We start from the raw sequence: 17,626 nt of genomic DNA on the forward strand, positions 1-17,626 counted from the left end.
ATAGGTTAATCTCAGCTCAGGTAAATTCAGCTCAGCTCGGTTAATCACAGCTCAACTCAGCTGGGTTCATCTCATCTCAGCTCAGCCAGGCTCATTTTAACTCAGCTAAATTCAGCTCAGATAGTTTAATCTCAGCTCAGCTATGTTCAGCTCAGATAGTTTAATCTCAGCTCAGCTATGTTCATCTCAGCTCAGCTAAATTCAGCTCAGTTAAATTAATCTCAGCTCAGATAGATTAATCTCAGCTCAGGTAAATTTAGTTTAGCTATGTTAATCTCATCTCAGCTCAGATAGGTTCATCTCAGCTAAACCCAGGTCAGTAAAATTAATCTCAACTCAGATAGGTTAATCACAACTCAGCTATGTTAATCTCAGCTCAGCTGAGATAGGTTCATCTCAGCTAAACCCAGGTCAGTTAAATTAATCTCAACTCAGCTATGTTAATCTCAGCTCAGCTGAGATAGGTTCATCTCAGCTAAACCCAGGTCAGTTAAATTAATCTCAACTCAGCTATGTTAATCTCATCTCAGCTCAGATAGGTTCATCTCAGCTAAACCCAGGTCAGTTAAATTAATCTCAACTCAGCTATGTTCATCTCAGCTCAGCTCAGATAGGTTCATCTCAGCTCAGCTCAGATAGATTAATCTCAGCTCAGTATATCACAGCAGGAAGCACACAGCACCACAGAGACAACCAGACATACAGAGCCTTCAGAAAGTATTCACACCCCTTGAGCTTTTCCACATTTCGTTGTGTTACAACCTTCATTTAAAATGGATACAATTTCGATTTTGTGTCACTGGCCTACACACAATACCCCATAATGTCAGTAGAATTATGTTTTTCTGAATTTTTACAAATTAATTATAAATGAAAAGCTGAAATGTCTCGAGTCAACAACTATTCAACCTCTTTGCTATGGCAAGCCTAATTAAGTTCAGGACTAAACGTTTGCTTAACAAGTCACATAATAAGTTGCATGGGCTCACTCTGTGTGCAATAATAGTGTTTAACATGATTGTTGAATGACTACCTCATCTCTGTACCCCACACATACAAAATATCTGCAAGGTCCCTCAGTCGAGCGGTGAATTTCAAAAAGCAATTCACTTTTTGTCCTGAATACAAAATGTTATGTTTGGGGCAAATTCAATAAATATTTTCAAGCAAACTGGTGGCTGCATTATGTTATGGGTATGCTTGTAATCGTTAAGGTCTGGGGAGTGTTTCAGGATAATAAAAAAACTAATGGAATGGAGCTAAGCACAGGCAAAATGTGCTAACATATCTAAAAACATGTTTTCACTTTGTCATTATGGGGTATGGTGTGTAGATGGGTACAGAAAAAAACATTTCAGCCATTTTGAATTCAGGCTGTAACACAACAACATTTGGAATTGTATTTTATTTAACCCTTATGTTACTAGGTAAACTGACTGAGAACACATTCTCATTTACAGCAACGACCTGGGAAATAGTTAAAGGGGAGAGGAGGGGGGATGAATGAGTCAATTGTAAACTGGGGATGATTAGGTGACCATGATGGTATGAGGACCAGATTGGGAATGTAGCCAGGACACTGGGGCTAGCACCCCTATTCTTACGATTAGTGCCATGGAATCTTTAGTGACCACAGAGAGTCAGGACACCCATTTAATGTCCCATCCGAAAGATGGCACCCAATGTCCCCAATCACTGCCCTGGGGCATTTGGGATATTTTTTTAGACCAGAGGAAAGGGTGCCTCCTCTGGCCCTCCAACACCACTTCCAGCAGCATTTGGTCTCCCATCCAGGGACTGACCAGGACCAACCCTGCTAAGCTTCAGAAGCCAGCCAGCAGTGGGAATAAGTCATGGGGTATGAATCCTTTCTGAAGGCAGTGTATCAGGGAAGAGTGTGGGGGGATGATGATGATGATGATGATGTTCATCCTATGGTGAGAAAACAGTTAACATTTCATCTCGACAATTTCTGCAGCTGGTCGGACGTCGTTTCATTGCAGCCAGGCAGCTATTTATACTGCCAGGCACCGCTGCCATGGGACAGGTTTTCTGCTTTAAATAGATAAAGTCTAAAGATTGTTTCCCTAGTGGGGCTCCATCCTGGCCAAGCCGGGCTGAATACTGAGCATCTAATTCATTAATCGTTGTGCATGATTGAGGTCAGAACCCACTGCTGCTGTTGACTCAGTACTGAGCTAACAGCACAAAACTCAGCCGAACAGGAGATTGGCTGATGTATCCTTGGCTCACATGCTCCCATTGGAGAGTCATCATCTCTCACAGGAAGTGAGTAAGCAGTTAGTGGAACAGTGAAGGCCAAGCTCTGTCTGTCAGTCTGTCTGCATGGCAACAGAGACAGAGGAGGGGAGGCAGGCTGGCACTGCTCAGTAAACACTAACAGACCCCCATATAGGAAACAATCTCCTGCTGTTGTCTGAGATAACCAGAGAGATCATTGCCCTCTGCTGAGGCCAAGATCATCACCAGAGACAAGTTTCTGCACATTTTCTAGAGTACCATTTTCCTGATACTTTAAACAAGCACCAAACTGAAACATTGGAAGAGCCATTCTCAAACAAACCCTGAATGACAAACAATTTCCTGTTGTTTCTGAAGAGAATAAGGTCATGATCATCATCATCAAAGACAATAGCACCAAAAGTTACCCCAAAGAGTGATGAAAAGTGTTTTTGTAGATATTACATCCATTCCAATGCAGAGACATGATGAATATTGAGATTGCATGTTGAACTTGGACGTGTCCCATTAGAGTATTATAACAAATTGCATTTGACATAACCAATAACAAAAAGTAATTGGGGAACTCGCCAAGGCTTTCCGTTATCACCACTCTTATTTGTCCTGACGTTGGAGACTGACAGCAGCTATATGTAATCAAGAAGGACTCGCAGGGGGTCAGGAAAGGAAAACCGTTTGCCCTATTTGACAGATACCATTCATATCCATCAGAGAAAGGGACACTTTTGTCAAACGCCTGTGTTATAGTTTTCACAACATTTATTATGAACAATGCATCTAAAAATATCTTTTTCTATCTTTTTTTTTTTTACCCAGGAAATTGTGAACTTCAACTGTCGGAAGCTGGTGGCTACCATGCCGCTGTTCGCCAACGCGGACCCCAACTTCGTGACGGGCATGTTGAGCAAGCTGAAGTTCGAGGTGTTCCAGCCCAACGATTACATCATCAGGGAGGGCACCGTGGGCAAGAAGATGTACTTCATTCAACATGGTGTGGCCAGCGTCATCACCAAGCTTAACAAAGAGATGAAGCTGACGGATGGCTCTTACTTTGGAGGTACGTAGGGGAAATAAAGACTGTGTGTGTGTGTGTGTGTGTGTTACCTGCAGTACCTTTTCTCTATTGGAAATGGATATTTGTCCAACAGAGCCAAAGTGTAAGGTTGGCCATAGGGATCAAACGTGTGTAAACAGGTACCAAGCTTAAACATGAAAAGAGAGCATTTCTTAAACCAACCCTGACAAACCATTTAAATGCTCAGACCCACTCCCATCCATTTAGCTGTATCCTGTTTTTACACATATTAAGCACTGGGTATACAGTGAACATAAATGCAACACTCAGTCAGCAGTATTTCTCCAGTTTCAGTTCCTCTGCTTTCAATGTTTGTCAAGTCCCATCACTGCCGATGTAGATTAATGTTTTGGGGGGGGATGGGAGTTAGTTTCTCCAATGATATAACATTCATCTGGATGGGGTGGTGGAAGGCGGGGGCGAGGGAGTTGAAGGGGAGACAAACCAAGCTCAGGATCAGGGCTCAGAGCACCCAGAGGACAAACAAAGGTCGCATGGCTATCTACTCTGCGTTCGGGCTCTGCAGCAGCAGCCAACTGAGAATGTCCCTTTTGCATAATTGAGGAAGAAATCCCCCCATCTCCCTAGCACATTATACAAAACTATCAAATATTTTGCCATTGAATTTTTTTATTTAAAGGCAAGTGTTTACATTGGCACATTTTCTCAGGCATGTCATTTATGTCATGAAAGAGAGAGAGAAGCAGGTTTGAACTATTCTTAGAAAAGGGATGTGATGTTACATTTTCATTTAATCCAAGTTCACCCCCTCCCACGGAAAGACGATTTAGGATTCTAAGAATATCTTCTGGCTGTGTGGTTTGCATGCCTCATGCAATCCTCCAGATAGATATGGCCTGTCTGGGGGGGGGGGGAGCAGTGAATCAAATAACAAATCAGTGGAGTATTTTTTCATTCAAACTCCCCAGCTGTCTGAACAACCTCACGTCCAATTATTTAAGACTGTTGGTCCTCTAGCCCAAACGAGTAATTGAATTAAAAACAGGTAACTACAGCCAAACAATCACAAAACTGTATCATACCTTGCTTTTGATGCATGTTACATAAGCAAATGTACTGTATTGTAATCAAATGATTCATCCACTAGTATGACTTCCCAGATTTTGTTTAGCCTTTATGTCAAAGCAACCCTGTAGACAGTAGGGTTAAACTCCAACTCTAGTGGACAGTAGGGTTAAACTCCAACTCTAGTGGACAGTAGGGTTAAACTCCAACCCTGTAGACAGTAGGGTTAAACTCCAACTCTAGTGGACAGTAGGGTTAAACTCCAACCCTGTAGACAGTAGGGTTAAACTCCAACCCTGTAGACAGTAGGGTTAAACTCCAACTCTAGTGGACAGTAGGGTTAAACTCCAACCCTGTAGACAGTAGGGTTAAACTCCAACTCTAGTGGACAGTAGGGTTAAACTCCAACTCTAGTGGACAGTAGGGTTAAACTCCAACTCTAGTGGACAGTAGGGTTAAACTCCAACCCTGTAGACAGTAGGGTTAAACTCCAACTCTAGTGGACAGTAGGGTTAAACTCCAACCCTGTAGACAGTAGGGTTAAACTCCAACCCTAGTGGACAGTAGGGTTAAACTCCAACTCTAGTGGACAGTAGGGTTAAACTCCAACTCTAGTGGACAGTAGGGTTAAACTCCAACCCTGTAGACAGTAGGGTTAAACTCCAACTCTAGTGGACAGTAGGGTTAAACTCCAACCCTGTAGACAGTAGGGTTAAACTCCAACCCTGTAGACAGTAGGGTTAAACTCCAACTCTAGTGGACAGTAGGGTTAAACTCCAACCCTGTAGACAGTAGGGTTAAACTCCAACTCTAGTGGACAGTAGGGTTAAACTCCAACTCTAGTGGACAGTAGGGTTAAACTCCAACTCTAGTGGACAGTAGGGTTAAACTCCAACCCTGTAGACAGTAGGGTTAAACTCCAACCCTGTAGACAGTAGGGTTAAACTCCAACCCTGTAGACAGTAGGGTTAAACTCCAACCCTGTAGACAGTAGGGTTAAACTCCAACTCTAGTGGACAGTAGGGTTAAACTCCAACCCTGTAGACAGTAGGGTTAAACTCCAACCCTGTAGACAGTAGGGTTAAACTCCAACTCTAGTGGACAGTAGGGTTAAACTCCAACCCTAGTGGACAGTAGGGTTAAACTCCAACTCTAGTGGACAGTAGGGTTAAACTCCAACTCTAGTGGACAGTAGGGTTAAACTCCAACCCTGTAGACAGTAGGGTTAAACTCCAACTCTAGTGGACAGTAGGGTTAAACTCCAACTCTAGTGGACAGTAGGGTTAAACTCCAACCCTGTAGACAGTAGGGTTAAACTCCAACTCTAGTGGACAGTAGGGTTAAACTCCAACCCTGTAGACAGTAGGGTTAAACTCCAACCCTGTAGACAGTAGGGTTAAACTCCAACTCTAGTGGACAGTAGGGTTAAACTCCAACCCTGTAGACAGTAGGGTTAAACTCCAACCTGTGGACAGGGGTTAAACTGACCAACTCTAGTGGACAGTAGGGTTAAACTCCAACCCTTAGACATAGGGTTAAACTCCAACCCTGAATGACAGTGGGTTAAACTCCAACTCTAGTGGACAGTAGGGTTAAACTCCAACCCTGTAGACAGTAGGGTTAAACTCCAACTCTAGTGGACAGTAGGGTTAAACTCCAACCCTGTAGACAGTAGGGTTAAACTCCAACTCTAGTGGACAGTAGGGTTAAACTCCAACCCTGTAGACAGAAGGGTTAAACTCCAACTCTAGTGGACAGGGCTGCATCTGACCAGGACACAGTGGACCAAGGAGAGTGACTAGACACTTAAGATGGGGTCCTATAGGAGGGTATAATGAATGACTCCCGCTGTAATTAAATTTAACAGCAGTTGGTCAATAGTGATTAACGACACACTGTGTATCTCTGTCCGATCAAGCTGCAGGGGGTATAATTGTGACTGCACAAACTTGTTCAGGTAACTCTGTTAAGATTTATTAAAGACATCTTATAAAAAGAAGTTCCAAATGAATGATGAATTTAAAGAAGCTGTCCGACGTTATATCGTTTTGTTTTGACTGCCTAATATTCGCTAATGTGTCATTCAACTCTGATTGCCTACTTTGAACGCCCCCATATTTTATAGACGATTATGCAGGTACTCTCTACAGTATTTTATAGAGACCATTTCACAGGGGTACTCTACAGTATTTTATAGAGACCATTTCACAGGTACTCTACAGTATTTTATAGAGACCATTTCACAGGTACTCTACAGTATTTTATGGAGACCATTTCACAGGTACTCTACAGTATTTTATGGAGACCATTTCACAGGTACTCTACAGTATTTTATGGAGACCATTTCACAGGTACTCTACAGTATTTTATGGAGACCATTTCACAGGTACTCTGCAGTATTTTATAAAGACCATTTCACAGGTACACTCTACAGTATTTTATAGAGACCATTTCACAGGTACACTCTACAGTATTTTATAGAGACCATTTCACAGGTACAGTATTTTACAGAGACCATTTCACAGGTACAGTATTTTATAGAGACCATTTCACAGGTACAGTATTTTACAGAGACCATTTCACAGGTACAGTATTTTATAGAGAGCATTTCACAGGTACAGTATTTTACAGAGACCATTTCACAGGTACAGTATTTTATAGAGACCATTTCACAGGTACAGTATTTTATAGAGACCATTTCACAGGTACAGTATTTTACAGAGACCATTTCACAGGTACAGTATTTTATAGAGACCATTTCACAGGTACAGTATTTTATAGAGACCATTTCACAGGTACAGTATTTTATAGAGACCATTTCACAGGTACAGTATTTTATAGAGACCATTTCACAGGTACAGTATTTTATAGAGACCATTTCACAGGTACAGTATTTTATAGAGACCATTTCACAGGTACAGTATTTTATAGAGACCATTTCACAGGTACAGTATTTTACAGAGACCATTTCACAGGTACAGTATTTTACAGAGACCATTTCACAGGTACAGTATTTTATGATTTTCTGGTCCTCTGGTCCTCTCAGGCAGCTCATACACACCTGTGGGGAAAAGGTGAAAGACACATTTCCATTCGAACCAAATGGACAATAAAGTATCTATTCTATTTTATTCTACACAACAATTGTCTTATAGCAGTTGGCAGGGCAGCCAGGTGACAGAGACGAATAGTAGAAGTAGTTGCAGTGAGAGGGCCTGTGCTTTTTATGAGCAAGACTCGTGGCAGCCTAGAGACCAGTGACTTTGGAAGGTGAACCAGAGGGCAAATGAAGGCTGTAAATCAAACTGGTCACAGCGAAGGGACAGTTAGAGGCTCCTTCTAGGGGTTGTTTTGTGTATATTATAATTGTCCTGCTCCTGCTCTGCACACTATGTATGTATCCCAAATGATACCCTCTTCCCTATATAGTGCGCTACTTTAGACCAGAGCCCTATGGAACCCTATTCCCTATATAGTGCACTACTTTTGACCAGAGCCCAATGGAACCCTATTCCCTATGCAGTGTACTACTTTAGACCAGAGCCCTATGGAACCCTATTCCCTATATAGTGCACTACTTTTGACCAGAGCCCAATGGAACCCTATTCCCTATGCAGTGTACTACTTTTGACCAGAGCCCAATGGAACCCTATTCCCTATGCAGTGTACTACTTTTGACCTAGACTAATATTTGGGACATTTCCTAGGGTTATTTCCCGTCACCAGTGAATTGTGTTTAGTTGCATCATGCTGTGTGTGATGGTGGTGTGCACTGTAAGCCCCAAATGGGAATAGAAATCAAATTGAAATGAAACAGAGCCTTCACTCATTTTGAGGCAGCATGAATGGTGTGTGTGTGTGTGTGTGTGTGTGTGTGTGTGTGTGTGTGTGTGTGTGTGTGTGTGTGTGTGTGTGTGTGTGTGTGTGTGTGTGTGTGTGTGTGTGTGTGTGTGTGTGTGTGTGTGTGTGTGTGTGTGTGTGTGTGTGTGTGTGTGTGTGTGTGTGTGTGTGTGTGTGTGTGTGTGTGTGTGTGTGTGTGTATGTAGCCCGTCATTTTGCCACGCTATGCTGATGCCAGCCACCTGCTCCGGCCTGCTGCCCATCTGGTGGGTAGTGATACACCCCCCCCCCCCCTCTCTCTGTTGGTCGTTGCATAAGTATGGCATTAGGTAGGGAGCTGACTTGAGAGCAGCTGGTCCAGTCAGAAACCTCACTACTTCCCCTCCACTGAACCACATTATCAGCAGCATAACATAGCCCCAGATCTAGCCAAAGACAGACAGAGGACCTGACAATAACACTCATGCAAGCCGGCTAGCTACGCCCAATGCTACTGGATAGTATTAGCATGCTAAAAGTAAATCTAACCAACACTAATATGGAATACTAACGCTGTGCTAATCACTCCTGAGTCTGACTTTCTGTCGTACTGACAAACTAGCTAGAGTTAGCATGCTAATCACTCTGTTGTACCAACAAACGAGCTAGAGTTAGCATGCTAATCACACTGTTGTACCGACAAACTAGCTAGAGTTAGCGTGCTAATCACTCTGTTGTATCGAAAAACTAGCTAAAGTTAGCGTGAAAATCACACTGTCACACTGACAAACTAGCTACAGTTAGCATGCTAATCACACTGTCATAGCGACAAAACTAGCTAGAGTTAGCGTGCTAATCACACTCTCCCAGGTCTCACACTTCCAAGCCTGGTTGTCCAGATGTCTACGCCTCAAGGCTGGGTGGCTATACCCCGTTACCAACCTGATCTGGGCTCAGATACTATTTGAAACCTTTCAGATCTGTTGAGCGTTTGCTCTAGCCTAACAGGAGTGCCATATGGGCGTGATTTGTAGTTTTACACTCCTTGTGACTATTCTATTAGTTCCATTGTGCCAGTCAAGCTCAATCAAGCTTAGATAACGTATAAGACATGATTTATAATAGTATGTAAACCCAGATCAGCTTGTAGTCCAGATAATGACTCTACAGTGCTGGGTGCCCTGGCTTTGTTCCCACACTGTCCGCCCTGAAGGAGAGAGAATCTGAGTCCCAAATGGCACCCTATTCCTAGTGCAATACTTTTGACCTGAACCCTATGGGCCCTTGTCAAAAGTATTGTACTGTATAGGTAGTAGGGTGCTATTTGGGAAGCACCGGGAGGACAGGAGAGCTAAGCTAACTGATCGTCCCCTAATTTGTGAGAGTGACAGAAACACCTTCTAATTTCTCGCCAACTCAGGCATCGAACTACTAACCTTCCTCCTTTCCTCTGGGTTGCCTCCTGTCAAATAATACAATTAACTCCAGATGAAACCAACTTTCTCTCTGCTCTCTGCTGCAATGTATTTTTCAACTCTCTGCTCTCTCTCTCTGCTGTCTCTCTCTTTGCTCTAACTCTGCTCTCTCTCTCTCTTTGCTCTATCTCTGCTCTCTCTCTGCTCTCTCTCTGCTGTCTCTCTCTTTGCTCTCTCTCTGCTCTCTCTCTGCTGTCTCCCTCTTTGCTCTCTCTCTGCTCTCTCTCTGCTCTCTCTCTGCTGTCTCTCTCTTTGCTCTATCTCTGCTTTCTCTCTCTTTGCTCTCTCTCTCTGCTCTCTCTCTGCTGTCTCTCTCTTTGCTCTATCTCTGCTTTCTCTCTCTTTGCTCTCTCTGCTCTCTCTCTGCTCTCTCTCTGCTCTCTCTCTCTGCTCTCTCTCTGCCATCTCTCTCTTTGCTCTATCTCTGCTCTCTCTCTGCTCTCTCTCTCTCTCTGCTCTCTCTCTCTGCTGTCTCCCTCTTTGCTCTCTCTCTGCTCTCTCTCTGCTCTCTCTCTGCTGTCTCTCTCTTTGCTCTATCTCTGCTTTCTCTCTCTTTGCTCTCTCTCTGCTCTCTCTCTGCTGTCTCTCTCTTTGCTCTATCTCTGCTTTCTCTCTCTTTGCTCTCTCTCTGCTCTCTCTCTGCTCTCTCTCTGCTGTCTCTCTCTCTGCTCTCTCTCTCTGCTGTCTCCCTCTTTGCTCTCTCTCTCTGCTCTCTCTCTGCTGTCTCTCTCTTTGCTCTATCTCTGCTTTCTCTCTCTTTGCTCTCTCTCTGCTCTCTCTCTGCTGTCTCTCTCTTTGCTCTATCTCTGCTTTCTCTCTCTTTGCTCTCTCTCTGCTCTCTCTGCTCTCTCTCTGCTCTCTCTCTGCTCTCTCTCTGCCATCTCTCTCTTTGCTCTCTCTCTGCTCTCTCTCTGCTCTCTCTCTCTCTCTGCTCTCTCTCTGCCATCTCTCTCTTTGCTCTATCTCTGCTCTCTCTCTGCTCTCTCTCTCTCTTTGCTCTCTCTCTGCTCTCTCTCTCTGCTGTCTCCCTCTTTGCTCTCTCTCTGCTCTCTCTCTGCTCTCTCTCTGCTGTCTCTCTCTTTGCTCTATCTCTGCTTTCTCTCTCTTTGCTCTCTCTCTGCTCTCTCTCTGCTGTCTCTCTCTTTGCTCTATCTCTGCTTTCTCTCTCTTTGCTCTCTCTCTGCTCTCTCTCTGCTCTCTCTCTGCTCTCTCTCTCTGCTCTCTCTCTGCTGTCTCTCTCTCTGCTGTCTCCCTCTTTGCTCTCTCTCTCTGCTCTCTCTCTGCTCTCTCTCTGCTGTCTCTCTCTTTGCTCTATCTCTGCTTTCTCTCTCTTTGCTCTCTCTCTGCTCTCTCTCTGCTGTCTCTCTCTTTGCTCTATCTCTGCTTTCTCTCTCTTTGCTCTCTCTCTGCTCTCTCTCTGCTCTCTCTCTGCTCTCTCTCTGCTCTCTCTCTCTGCTCTCTCTCTTTGCTCTCTCTCTGCTCTCTCTCTGCTCTCTCTCTGCTCTCTCTCTCTGCTCTCTCTCTGCTGTCTCTCTCTGCTCTCTCTCTGCTCTCTCTCTGCTCTCTCTCTGCTCTCTCTCTGCTGTCTCTCTCTGCTCTCTCTCTCTCTCTCTGCTCTCTCTCTGCTGTCTCTCTCTGCTCTCTCTCTGCTCTCTCTCTCTGCTCTCTCTCTGCTGTCTCTCTCTTTGCTCTATCTCTGCTTTCTCTCTCTTTGCTCTCTCTGCTCTCTCTCTGCTCTCTCTCTCTGCTCTCTCTCTGCTGTCTCTCTCTTTGCTCTATCTCTGCTCTCTTTGCTCTCTCTCTCTGCTCTCTCTCTGCTCTCTCTCTGCTGTCTCTCTCTTTGCTCTATCTCTGCTTTCTCTCTCTCTGCTCTCTCTCTGCTGTCTCTCTCTGCTGTCTCTCTCTCTGCTCTCTCTCTCTGCTGTCTCTCTCTGCTCTCTCTCTGCTCTCTCTCTCTCTCTCTGCTCTCTGCTGTCTCTCTTTGCTCTATCTCTGCTCTCTCTCTCTCTCTCTGCTCTCTCTCTGCTGTCTCTCTCTTTGCTCTCTCTCTCTCTTTGCTCTCTCTCTGCTCTCTCTCTCTCTCTCTCTCTCTGCTCTCTCTCTCTCTCTCTTTGCTCTCTCTCTGCTCTCTCTCTGCTCTCTCTCTGCTCTCTCTCTCTCTCTCTCTTTGCTCTCTCTCTGCTCTCTCTCTCTCTGCTCTCTCTCTGCTCTCTCTCTCTCTGTCTCCCTCTTTGCTCTCTCTCTCTCTCTCTCTGCTGTCTCTCTCTGCTCTCTCTGCTTTCTCTCTCTTCTCTCTCTCTCTCTCTCTCTCTGCTCTCTCTCTCTCTCTCTCTCTCTGCTCTCTCTCTGCTCTCTCTCTCTCTCTCTCTGCTCTCTCTCTCTCTCTCTCTCTGCTGTCTCTCTGCTGCTCTCTCTTTGCTCTCTCTCTCTCTTTGCTGCTCTCTCTGCTCTCTCTCTCTCTCTCTCTCTGCTCTCTCTCTCTCTCTGCTCTCTCTCTGCTCTCTCTCTGCTGCTTTCTCTCTCTGCTCTCTCTGCTCTCTCTCTGCTCTCTCTCTGCTCTCTCTCTGCTCTCTCTCTCTGCATCTCTCTCTGCTCTCTCTCTGCTCTCTCTCTCTCTCTCTCTCTGCTCTCTCTCTGCTCTCTCTCTGCTGCTCTCTCTCTGCTCTCTCTCTGCTCTCTCTCTGCTCTATCTCTGCTTTCTCTCTCTCTCTCTCTCTGCTCTCTCTCTGCTCTCTCTCTGCTCTCTCTCTCTCTCTGCCATCTCTCTCTGCTCTCTCTCTCTCTCTCTCTGCTCTCTCTCTGCTCTCTCTCTGCTCTCTCTCTCTGCTGTCTCTTTGCTCTATCTCTGCTCTCTCTCTCTCTCTCTCTCTCTCTCTCTCTGCTGCTCTCTGCTCTCTCTCTGCTCTCTCTCTCTCTCTGCTCTCTCTCTGCTCTCTCTCTCTCTCTCTCTGCTCTCTCTCTGCTCTCTCTCTCTATCTTTGCTCTCTCTCTCTCTCTGCTGTCTCTCTCTCTCTGCTCTCTCTCTCTATCTCTGCTCTCTCTCTGCTGTCTCTCTGCTTTGCTCTCTCTCTCTCTCTTTGCTCTCTCTCTGTCTCTCTCTTTGCTCTCTCTCTGCTGTCTCTCTCTGCTCTCTCTCTGCTCTCTCTCTGCTCTCTCTGCTTTGCTCTCTCTCTTTGCTCTCTCTCTCTCTCTCTCTCTCTCTCTCTCTGCTCTCTGCTCTCTCTCTCTGCTCTCTCTCTGCTCTGCTCTCTCTCTCTGTCTCTCTCTCTCTCTCTGCTGCTCATCTCTTTGCTCTCTGCTCTGCTCTCTCTCTGCTCTCTGCTCTCTCTCTGCTCTTTGCTCTCTCTCTCTCTCTCTCTGCTGTCTCTCTCTTTGCTCTATCTCTTTCTCTCTCTGCTCTCTCTCTCTGCTCTCTCTCTGCTGTCTCTCTCTTTGCTCTATCTCTGCTTCTCTCTCTTTCTCTCTCTCTGCTCTCTCTCTCTCTCTCTGTCTCTCTCTCTCTCTCTCTCTCTCTGCTCTCTCTCTGCTCTCTCTCTCTCTCTCTCTCTGCTCTCTCTCTGCTCTCTCTCTTTGCTCTCTCTCTGCTCTCTCTCTCTCTCTGTCTCTCTCTCTTGCTCTATCTCTCTCTCTCTCTGCTCTCTCTCTCTCTCTCTGCTGTCTCTCTCTTTGCTCTATCTCTGCTCTCTCTCTTTGCTCTTCTGCTCTCTCTCTGTCTCTCTCTCTCTCTGCTGCTTTCTCTCTCTGCTCTCTCTCTGCTCTCTCTCTTTGCTCTCTCTCTGCTCTCTCTCTGCTCTCTCTCTGCTCTCTCTCTGCTCTCTCTCTCTGCTCTCTCTCTCTCTCTCTCTCTGCTCTCTCTCTGCTCTCTCTCTGCTCTCTCTCTGCTCTCTCTCTGCTGTCTCTCTCTGCTCTCTCTCTGCTCTCTCTGCTCTCTCTGCCATCTCTCTCTTTGCTCTCTCTCTGCTCTCTCTCTGCTCTCTCTCTCTGCTCTCTCTCTGCTGTCTCTCTCTGCTCTCTCTCTGCTCTCTCTCTCTGCTCTCTCTCTGCTGTCTCTCTCTTTGCTCTATCTCTGCTTTCTCTCTCTCTCTTCTCTCTCTCTGCTCTCTCTCTGCTCTCTCTCTCTGCTCTCTCTCTGCTGTCTCTCTCTTTGCTCTCTCTCTGCTTTCTCTCTCTTTGCTCTCTCTCTGCTCTCTCTCTGCTGTCTCTCTCTTTCTCTCTCTCTCTCTGCTCTCTCTCTGCTCTCTCTCTGCTGTCTCTCTCTCTGCTCTCTCTCTCTGCTGTCTCCCTCTTTGCTCTCTCTCTCTGCTCTCTCTCTGCTCTCTCTCTGCTGTCTCTCTCTTTGCTCTATCTCTGCTTTCTCTCTCTTTGCTCTCTCTCTGCTCTCTCTCTGCTGTCTCTCTCTTTGCTCTATCTCTGCTTTCTCTCTCTTTGCTCTCTCTCTGCTCTCTCTCTGCTCTCTCTCTGCTCTCTCTCTGCTCTCTCTCTGCCATCTCTCTCTTTGCTCTCTCTCTGCTCTCTCTCTGCTCTCTCTCTCTCTGCTCTCTCTCTGCCATCTCTCTCTTTGCTCTATCTCTGCTCTCTCTCTGCTCTCTCTCTCTCTCTTTGCTCTCTCTCTGCTCTCTCTCTCTGCTGTCTCCCTCTTTGCTCTCTCTCTGCTCTCTCTCTGCTCTCTCTCTGCTGTCTCTCTCTTTGCTCTATCTCTGCTTTCTCTCTCTTTGCTCTCTCTCTGCTCTCTCTCTGCTGTCTCTCTCTTTGCTCTCTCTCTGCTCTCTCTTTCTCTCTCTTTGCTCTCTCTCTCTCTCTCTCTCTCTCTCTCTCTCTCTCTCTCTCTCTGCTCTCTCTCTGCTGTCTCTCTCTCTGCTCTCTCTCTCTGCTGTCTCCCTCTTTGCTCTCTCTCTCTGCTCTCTCTCTGCTGTCTCTCTCTTTGCTCTATCTCTGCTTTCTCTCTCTTTGCTCTCTCTCTGCTCTCTATCTTTGCTCTATCTCTGCTTTCTCTCTCTTTGCTCTCTCTCTGCTCTCTCTCTGCTCTCTCTCTGCTCTCTCTCTGCTCTCTCTCTCTGCTCTCTGCTCTCTCTCTGCTCTCTCTCTGCTCTCTCTCTGCTCTCTCTCTGCTCTCTCTCTCTGCTCTCTCTCTGCTGTCTCTCTCTGCTCTCTCTCTGCTCTCTCTCTGCTCTCTCTCTGCTCTCTCTCTCTGCTCTCTCTCTGCTGTCTCTCTCTGCTCTCTCTGCTCTCTCTGCCATCTCTCTCTTTGCTCTCTCTCTGCTCTCTCTCTGCTCTCTCTCTGCTCTCTCTCTGCTCTCTCTCTCTGCTCTCTCTCTGCTCTCTCTCTCTGCTCTCTCTCTGCTCTCTCTCTGCTGTCTCTCTCTGCTGTCTCTCTCTCTGCTCTCTCTCTGCTGTCTCTCTCTGCTCTCTCTCTGCTGTCTCTCTCTGCTCTCTCTCTCTGCTCTCTCTCTGCCATCTCTCTCTCTGCCATCTCTCTCTTTGCTCTCTCTCTCTGCTCTCTCTCTGCCATCTCTCTCTCTCTCTCTCTCTGCTCTCTCTCTGCCATCTCTCTCTCTGCTCTCTCTCTGCTCTCTCTCTCTCTCTCTCTGCTCTCTCTCTGCTGTCTCTCTCTCTCTCTCTGCTCTCTCTCTGCTGTCTCTCTCTCTGCCATCTCTCTCTCTGCTCTCTCTCTCTCTCTCTCTGCTGTCTCTCTCTCTGCTCTCTCTCTCTCTCTCTGCTCTCTCTCTCTCTCTCTGCTCTCTCTCTCTCTCTCTGCTGTCTCTCTCTCTGCCATCTCTCTCTCTGCTCTCTCTCTCTCTCTCTCTGCTCTCTCTCTCTCTCTCTCTCTCTGCCCCCTCTCTCTCTCTCTGCTCTCTCTCTCTCTCTCTTTGCTCTCTCTCTGCCATCTCTCTCTTTGCTCTCTCTCTCTGCTCTCTCTCTGCTGTCTCTCTCTTTGCTCTCTCTCTCTGCTGTCTCTCTCTTTGCTCTCTCTCTCTGTTGAGTGTATTTCTTTAAGCTAGCTCATTATTTTTAGTGTGAAGCGATTATAGAGACTGAGGGGGTATGGTTTTGTGTCCCAAATGGCATCCTATTTCCTATATAGTGCACTACTTTTGATCAGAGCCCTAAGAGGCACTATATAGCGAATAGGATGCTCAGTGTTGAAGCCTCTGTTCATAGCACCACATGGATTCTCTCTGTGCCAACAGAGATCGCACTTATGAGGAGCTTTTTCTATTATAACAGCACTAACACCTTGTTCACACTCACAGTTTGGGAGTCCTGTTTTCACATCCTGCAGGCTATGGCAGGCAGCTCTATAGCAGCTAACGCTTTTCACAGTAGACATCTAGGCTGTGAATGTCAAGGGCATTGTCCTCAAACAAACGTCCAAGAATTCATGTCCCTTTCACTGTGACTTATATGACTTATTGTTTTGAAGAAGATATTGCTGTATTTGGGACATGTTTGTCTACACGCTAGCAATAAATATGAATGCTTTCATAAACTAGCATCAGCTAGCCACTGGGCACAAGATGGGTTTACGTTCTCAGGGGCTGTCTTTCTGATAGGTCTATTAGGATGGTTGACCCCACAGTAGTTTGTAGCAGGGTTAATCTTGCAGCAGGGGGAAATCTTTACGTTGACTGAATTAGATCCAAGAGTTGCGTCTAATTTGAGAGGTAACATGTCCAAGGGCAGAGTCCAGTAATTACAGAAGTAGCACATAATGTCCCAGTGGCTAACATATTATACATACCATCTGAAGGTCTGAGATAAGGGCCAGGGACAAGGCATCAAGTAGAGGGTCGTCTACCACTTTAATATGAAGCTGAAGTATAGGAACTACACTTGATACATACAGGCTGGGAGTCTATCCAACACAGGTTATCTATACGTGTGCACGGTGATAGACTTTAAAAGGCAATATGATCGTCGAGATGTCAGGACGTCGGCTCAAAAAATAAATCATCTTCAAAAGACAATCCAAGTTCACAGGGGCCGTTCTCTGTGTTAGATTTGAATCACTGTGTCTATACAGTTGACTCTCTGTACTGTACACGCGCCTATGCTAGACAGCAGCAGTAGCAGCAGCAGCAGCCCGGGCCTGGACATACACTGACATTTCAGAATCATTAGCTCAAAGTGACAACGTGATGAATTGTCACTGCTCTAGTGATAATGCAGTGATGAAGGCTGTGTGTATTAGAACCAGCTGTACCTTGGACTTCAGTCTTCATTTATATGGTCATTTGTCCCATGTTGGAGGTTCTTCACCTCAGATTGGGTTTGAGCTGATCTTCGTTAAGGCTGTAATTTTTCACTCCATTGCTTCCCTCCATTACCTGTGTGTCTGTCAAAGATCTGCAACACTCGTAAATAATGTATTACTGACAATGGATGTACGCATTTTGGCCATCAGGCCTTAGACAGCATAGAGACCGAAACCGAAAGTGCTTAGAAAGAGTGTACTCACACCCAGTAGTAATGAGATAAATATAGGATACCCGACCCACGGTCTCCCCGCAAAGTAAAACTGGAGACCTTTTGAAAGTGTGTGGAAATGTGTAACTTCTGTCATGACCAAAAATAAATAAATAAGGCATTATTTCAGTGACATCACAAAGCCAGAGTCTGATTGTGCCTTTTCTGTTTTATTGTTTCTGCAGAGATCTGTCTGCTGACGAAGGGGAGACGCACGGCGAGCGTTCGCGCTGACACCTACTGCCGTCTCTTCTCCCTCTCTGTGGATCACTTCAACGAGGTGTTGGAAGAGTACCCTATGATGCGCCGCGCGTTCGAGACCGTAGCCATCGACCGCCTGGACCGCATCGGTAAGACCGTGACCATGCCTTGTGTTGCTACTCTACTGTGGGGATTGGTGCACTGTCATGGCCTGCCTGTGCCGTGCCATGTGTATGTGACTGTCTTCATAGTGTTTGCCCTCCTTCACCGCATCGTGTCTGATGGTCTGTCTGTCTGTATTTCT

General features: G+C 45.9%; 1 protein-coding gene across 2 annotated transcripts in view; it reads left to right on the plus strand.

Moving 5' to 3' along the window:
- LOC124000345 (potassium/sodium hyperpolarization-activated cyclic nucleotide-gated channel 1) overlaps window positions 1-17,626 on the plus strand; it is a 219,378-nt gene that overhangs the window by 180,675 nt on the left and 21,077 nt on the right. For both annotated transcript variants that reach the window (XR_006832577.1, XM_046306639.1), the window contains exons 6-7: window positions 3,079-3,319; window positions 17,307-17,471. Coding sequence is in view for 1 of the 2 variants with exons in the window: in XM_046306639.1 (XP_046162595.1) it covers window positions 3,079-3,319; window positions 17,307-17,471 (406 nt within the window). In the remaining variant the exon portion in view is untranslated. The remainder of the gene's footprint in view (window positions 1-3,078; window positions 3,320-17,306; window positions 17,472-17,626) is intronic.

Source organism: Oncorhynchus gorbuscha, linkage group LG16 (genome assembly GCF_021184085.1).
Source record: "Oncorhynchus gorbuscha isolate QuinsamMale2020 ecotype Even-year linkage group LG16, OgorEven_v1.0, whole genome shotgun sequence".
NCBI classification, from domain to species: Eukaryota; Metazoa; Chordata; class Actinopteri; order Salmoniformes; family Salmonidae; genus Oncorhynchus; species Oncorhynchus gorbuscha.